This window comes from Sinocyclocheilus rhinocerous, unplaced genomic scaffold, assembly GCF_001515625.1.
Source record: "Sinocyclocheilus rhinocerous isolate Xijiao unplaced genomic scaffold, SAMN03320098_v1.1 scaffold18103, whole genome shotgun sequence".
Lineage (NCBI taxonomy): Eukaryota > Metazoa > Chordata > Actinopteri > Cypriniformes > Cyprinidae > Sinocyclocheilus > Sinocyclocheilus rhinocerous.
The window spans coordinates 3,733-11,019 of NW_015634661.1; the positions used below are offsets into that span (position 1 = coordinate 3,733).

Sequence of the window (7,287 nt, forward strand, 5' to 3'; positions counted from 1 at the left end):
CAGGTCAAAGGACAATGCCAAGGTAGTGGATGTGTGGAAATGCTACTTCACAAGCTACTTTTGCCAGGAAGTGATGAAACAGGCTATATGCCACTGCATGTGGTTTCTATGCCTCCCTCTCATTTTCCCTGCGAGCACAAAAGGGAATCTCCAGCAATGATCGTAATGTTTATTTGTGATATAGGACAGAGGAGAGGTTTTTACTCACTCAAGCAATTGTTGTCATGGAAATGGCCAAGGAAGTGGTTGCACTGATCTCGGAAATTCCCACTAGCCGCACAAGAGCACCATGCTCCTACATTGGATGTAGAGTTATCTAGGTAGTTTGGAGTGATAATGCTACCTACAGGGTGTGAGAATGAGAGAAAGAGAGAGTGAGACAGAAATAACACGGAACAGAACATCAGTTGCAAAACAGAAAGCCAAATGCAGTTTAAGTCTACCGGTATCCCAAAATGCAGCATCCATCTGTCATATCTGAGTCCTACATTATGGGAAATATTTTCTCGCTACTTGTGACCAACACTCTTCCACCTTCCATCAGCACAAAGACACTTTCACCTTTTTGAATTTAAAATGTTTGTTGCATTTTAACGCAATCACATTGTGGTATTCTATAAGCCCTCGGCTAAAACGGATATGAAAAGCTCTGTCAATCTTTATCTTGTGTGTGGGTTACATAAGTGGGCTGGAACATTGATTGCAGTGGATATAGGTCCGTAGCTCTTAGAGCTCTGTCTTTGTTCAGCAGGGGAGGAAAATGACAGTGCTTTTCCACTGTGTGAGTGAATGAGTGTTGAAGGCGTCAGCTGAAAGCGGGGAAAGTGGAGGTGCTGCACTCTAGAACTCTATGGTCTGATAGGGACCCGTTTAAACACATTGATTTCTTTTGTCCCAGAACACAAAAGCGCAACATCTTCACAACCGCTCTTGGAAAATACTGCCGTACTGACTAACAGTCAGGGCAGAGTGCTTGGTCTCTCTTTGTCTTCGCTATCTCTGTCTTGCCGTCTCTGACTTGTACATTTGTTAATGTCATAAACTCTTCTGTAGTTCTCTTTAACAGCAGATCTCATTCACAATTCCATCAAACATTTGTCATTATTGACGTCAATCATGAAGCGTCTACCCCCACGTCCTTACACACCTTATTGAATAATATGCGAAAAAGATTCGAAAGCTACAGTGCAGGGGAAGACTTTCAGGGTGCTGTCACTCTAACGTTTTTGGCCGAGTCCATTTGTAATCTGAGTTCAGTTTGTTTCCGGTACTAACAACAAAAGTGAGCCTCTAACGGATGACATAAAATTTGCATCACTGCACGTTCCTGGTCACATTTATTATAGTGAAATGTGTCTCATAGCTGCTTGTCTCCAAATAAATTGCCTTCGGAAAGCAGCCCACATTGTTTATACTGCATCTTTTGCAATACCTCCACAGACAAATGCTGTGAAGTACTAAAACTTTTGTTTTAGTAGAAGCTGGAATCTTCTCACCCAGAATCATTGCTTGTTTATAGTGATAATCAGCTGCCGCTAGTAGTTATGGTGGTACATAAGTTAATGACACAAATTTACTGCAGAGATCAGACCCAAAAGTACTTGGGTTCGTACAGAGCCGCAGAACCAAATAACAGCTTAAAGCAGTGGTGTCCAAACCTGCTCCTGAAGGGCCAGCGTCCTGCAAAGTTTAGATCCAAACCTAAATAAACACACCTGAACCAGCTAATCAAGATATTCTGGACCTCTACTAGAAACGGGGTGTGTTCCATTTCGCTTTTTGAAAAATTTCTACTTCTACTTTGTCAAGTGGAGGAGGAAGTTTATATGGACAGACCCTTGACCCCTTAGATAGACGGAGTGAGTCAACTCATATGTATCCTTCAGGCAGCTCAATATACCACAAAGCAACATGATTGTGATGTCACAGCAGATGGTGTTTAATTTATCCCCACCCCTCACAACTCTAATGTATGATATACTGTATATGAATTATTTTGAGATTTAATCGTAAAATACTTGCTTCCAAGGACATTCCAGTTTAACCCATTGCAAGGGTTCCGCCAGTAGTGGGCACTTGAGAAATATAAACAATGACATCCATCCGAGTCAGCAAGATGGAGGGAAGTTAGCAAGGGAAGGACATAAAAAAAGTGAAGTGAAATGCTGTATTTCACTATGAGACAGGTGTGTTGGAGCCGATTGGAGCTAAACTCTGCAAGACATTGGCCTTCCAGGAGCAGAAATGGACACCCCTGACTTAAAAGCTTAGATAATTTAGACCCCACTGACTGTCATCGTATGGACAAAAACAACTGAAGCATTCTTGAAAATATCTTCTTTTGTGTTCTGCAGAAGTCATACATGTTTGTAATGAGGATTGTAATTGTAGTATATGCATCACATGCATTGTTGATAAAGTCTAATATAAACCCCTAAAAGCTTGTGTCACGGTGGTCTTCTCTTTTTAGAATTCTACCTGTCGGTGGATAAGATTGTAATGCCAAGCCCGATAAGATTGTAATGGCCATAATTCTAATCTACCTGACTGGTGTATGTGATAAGCCAGGGTGGACTACGTTGCCCAGAGTTCTCACCTATCAGGCCGGTGTACGCAACAAGGCAGGCTCCGTAATTTTCTTGCTGGCAGCCGCTGGCAGTAAGCTCGGAGGGTTGGCAGTCGTGCTGGAACTGAGCCCAGCGAGACCTGAGGGAACCACAACAGCACATCCATCATCCAGCCAGTCAGCAAACCCTCAGAAACATGCATTTCCACAAACACTTTCCGCTATGCTACCTTGCATTATATGTGTAGAAGGGGCTACATACTCTGTTCTGTTTTGTCTTCTTCTGTTCTGTTTAGAAAGCTTTACACCAACACACTCCATTCTCAGTCATTTTCTCTTTTTTCAATCCCCCCCTACATATACTCTGCACAGTCCTGATCCATTCGTTTTGCTCTCATTTTAATCAGAGACATGACTGCATTTCAGAATTCTGGAGAACTGCCAGATACTCAGCAGACGGAAACTCCGCCGACAGCGACCATTTACATGCAGGACACATTCTGCCAGTCCTCTGGTGACCAATCAATCATGTAACCAGGTCAGTCTCAGAGGAATTACCCACATTCCCTGCTGATTTCTTATGCTAACTGGCTGTGGTTGTGGCCGTAAGTGATCTCCTCTTGTGTAATGTGTTGTGTCAGCAGACTGTTTGCTTGCCGTGTGTAAGCGTGATGGTTGATCGATGGCAGAGACCGATGAAGGCCTTTGGGTTTGTGATGTGAAAAGTGGGAGGCTCAAACATGACCACTCAAACTCTGCTCTACTGAGATCCTTGCAGAGTGACTGCAGCTCTACAGACTCATAGTGGGACTCAATGTGTTCAATGGATCTGTCTCTCTGTTTGTTCGTAATGAACAGATAAAGTAACAGGAAGAGTAAATACTTCCTATACTTTTATGCTTATGATGTACAGTCTACTATCAATATAAGCTTGATTTTTTTCACCAGCTTTGAAGCACCCTTACATCTATGGGATGTTATGGCAAGTTGACTGGTGAGTTATGACTGAAGTGAATCTCAATGTGAGTTTACATTATTTTAAACATATAATAATTTTAACATGTAATCATTTTAATTTATTTTAGAAAGGAACAAAATGACTTTGTGCACCTTTATATATTGCTCCCTACAGAGCACAGAGCTTCAATCTTCAGGCCCTTCAAAAGAGCTTGATTGTATTTATAGCAGTCGTTTTCACACAATACCCACTTGCACACATAGTCTGCCTCACAAACTCGAAGTTGTGCCAGGCAATTGGGTTTTTCCCTTTCTTCATACGAGCACGCAGGCACAATGGTCTGGCGCCGTCGTTCTGCGCATGCCGTGTCGGAGCACGGACAGAAGAGCAGCTCGTGCGTGTAGTCAGGCGGCACACGGTCAAAGAACTTCCTCAGTGCTTTGCTGCAGCGTGCTCTGTTGCAGGGCCCGGCTCGCGCTGATGGGGCGATGCACGCCGACACATACTCCGTGCGTAGTTTCTGACACGTCTCATCGACATTACAAGCCTTAGCAGCATCCAAACAACGGTTCACTGTTGTCATGCCCACCTCAGACTCTGAAAGGAAGGAGAGAGAAAAGCAGGCTTGTGATTTCAGGGTGTAAAGAGATTAGCGTGTTAGTTACACTTGCCTACTTTGGAATACAAACAAAAAGGTTGTTGGAGTGGCTGCAGTCGCTGTCCAGTGCTGAAACAGATGCCTGTATTCAAGATATCACAGAATACCAAACCACAACTGCCAAATGTGGCATTATTTAATTATTAAATGTGGCATTCTTTGTACCCGAAGCCAAAATAATGCAATGCACCAACCCCATCTCATAAGAAAATGTAACTATTTTGCGAGATCTATCTCTTCTATCTCTTTTTTCTTCTTTATTTCCATTCTTCCCTCCTTCCTCCCATGCTTCTTTCCTTCCTTTCTTTGTTTCCTTCTATCCTTTCCTGCTTTCTTACTTTATTTGCTTGATTCTTTCCTTTGCTTAATTTTCTTCGCTGCCTTCCTTTCTTTCTTCATTTCCAACTTTCTTGTTTCTTCCTTCTATTCCTCCCCTTTCTTTACTTTCTATCCTTCCATCTCTCCTCCTGTGCTTCTTTTCGTTCACTACTGCTTCTTTCTTTGCTTCCTTCCTTGGCTTTCTTTGCCTCAGTCCTTTGCTGCCTTTCTTTTTATTTCACTTTCTTCCTTTGTTTTCCTGTTTCTTTGCTTCCTTCATTTTTTCTTACTTGCTTCCTTTCTTTTTTTACTTTATTCTTTCTCAAATTTATTTTCCCCTTCTTTTCCATTTCCTAAACCTATAGCCATCAATGGGGCATAAGCAAATTGTCCCTCCCTTCCTTTCTTTCTTGCTTTCTTTCTTTGCTTCATTACTTAGCTTCTTTTCTTCGTTTCCTTTTCCCCTGTCTTTCTTTGCTTCCTTCCTTGTTTTTCTTTTCTTCTTTCTTTTCCCCCTCTATTCCATTTCCTTAACTTAACCGTCAATGGGGCATTAGCAGATTGTTTGAAAACGTACAAATGAGATTGTATTAATTAGCCACTAATTTGTTTAAAATGCAAAATAGTTACGAATCGCCATGAGAGTGTATTAAATCACTTACAAAAGCCTTCCAATTTAATAACTAATGTCGTCTTTTATATTGCCTAATCAATAGGCCAAGGGAAGATATAAATTTGGTCCCAGACTCTGTGAATTTTCGCAACGGCCTTGTCCAGCTGTCAGAGCGGCATGTGTTTTGGAGGTGTGCTCTTGCTCATTGTTCTAATGAGGGTTGAGGTTCATACAGAACGTCTCTTTCTCTCATGTCCTAATGAAGGTTTGAGTTGGTCTACTCTAAGAGGATGTGAGACTGGGTGGTCTGTGTGTGCTGCTAATGAGTAGAGCATGAGTGAGAATGAAAGTTGAATGAGTCTGGTCTCTATCACAGAGCAGGTCCCAGCTGAGACTGGCTGCTGCTGTTGCTGCTTCATTTTTTATATCAGACTAATGTGGGCCGCAGAGAGCCTGCCAGCATTTCACTGCCATAGAGCTCGCTTTCTCTCTCTCTCTCTTTCTCTTCCCCCATGAGCTGTGGACTTTTTTAACCACTGCCCTCTTCACTGTCATCTTTTTCTTCTTCTTGACCTCTATATCAACATGTCCTATTTATCTTTTCCATCAATCCATCCATTGTTCTTTGCTTAATTTCTTCAGTTTGTTTTCTTCCTCCTTCTGTTTCCTTTTTCTTTCCTTCCTTAATTTATTCTTTCTTTACTTTCTTTCCCCCTTCATTTCTTTATTTCTCCTTCGTTCCTTTTTTTTCTTCCCTTATTTCTTATTTCCCTTCTTTCTTTTCACCTTTTTAATTAAATCTTTCCATCCCTCATCCTTCCCTTCCTTCCTTACTTCTATGGCTTGTTCGCGTTTTCTTCCCTCTTTCCTTCCTTCCTTCATTCTTTTATTTCTTACTTTACTTTCTATTGTTTCCTTCCTTCATTTGCTTGCTTCCAAAGGCTTGCTTTGGTTTTCTTCATTCCTTTTTTCCACTAATTTCTTTTCCCCTTATTTATTTCCGTCCATCTGTCCCTCTGATCATGCTTTGTTTTTTCCTTCCTTCCTTTGCTTTCTTTTTTTCCTTCTTTGCTTCCTTTCTTTGCTTGCTTGCTTGCTTCCTTCCTTCGCTTCCCTTCCACCTTCCTTCCTTCCTTCGCTTGTCCTTCCTTCGTTCCTTTTTTCCTTGTTTCCTTCCTGTCTGTGAATGTTTTTTTCCTTTCTTGTTCTTCCTTCCTTTCTTCTTTCCTCCTCCTTTTCACTGATAAAAATGATTTTGTGGTGAAGTAACTACTACGGAAAAACAAAGTGTAATTTCTACATTAAATAATTTAGTTCAGACAAGAATTTAAAAAATAAAGTAAATTCTATATTACTAAATTTAAGCTTGTAGAAATTAAAGTTTGAAATTATAAGCATATTTTACTTGGAATTGTTTGTTATGTTTACAAGGATTCTTTAAGTAAATATCAAAGTTATGATTCCATTTTTTCCCATCATGCACTGGGGCATGAATAATTTTAAAAAGTGTAAAATTGTCACTGTTTTCGAGTTGTATTTACACTGTTTTATGGTTGATTTTGTCACTAGGATTAGTAACTTACTGTTTTGTGATATCTGGAGTTAATTTTCTACTCAAAATGACCCATTTATACTCAAACACTATCCACTGATTGTTACCGTCATTGTGTATGGTGTACCAAGTATTGAGGTCTCTGTGTTCATTTGGGTAATAATTATATTGAGTGGACATGTTATCTTCAAAGGATAACAAGCTACCTACTTAATTGCTTACTTGCATGTTTGCAAGTGAACCACATACTATAATAGCATGGTTGTTTTCCAGTGCTACATTGTTTGAGTAAATTTTACAAACTGTAACTGAGGGAAATGTACTGCATATTTAACAAAATAATTAAGTAGAAATTACTCATCAAACTCTAACTGGCCATGTTAAATTTACTTATTTCCTTTGCTAATTTTACCTAACTTAGTTAAGTAGATTTTACTTAATTCAATACTTAAATTTTACTTAAAATTTATGTGTGCAAAAACTTGCAAAATAAAAATGAAGTAAATCTACTTTTTTTAGTGTGTAAAACATGTTGATTTTTTGTTCTATTGTTTCTGTTCTATTGTTTTTTTCAGTGTATTCTTGAAACAAAATTAATGCTTAAGGTTGATTCAATATTACT

At 39.9% G+C, this 7,287-nt stretch overlaps 1 protein-coding gene across 1 annotated transcript; it reads right to left on the minus strand.

The window, feature by feature from the left end:
- Positions 1-208: 208 nt before the first annotated feature.
- LOC107745945 (GDNF family receptor alpha-4-like) lies at positions 209-4,121 on the minus strand (the record flags this gene model as incomplete). Its single annotated transcript, XM_016559981.1, has 3 exons — positions 209-343; positions 2,597-2,706; positions 3,776-4,121. Coding segments are annotated over 3 exons (591 nt in total), but the record flags the coding sequence as incomplete, so codon positions are not given.
- Positions 4,122-7,287: the final 3,166 nt, after the last annotated feature.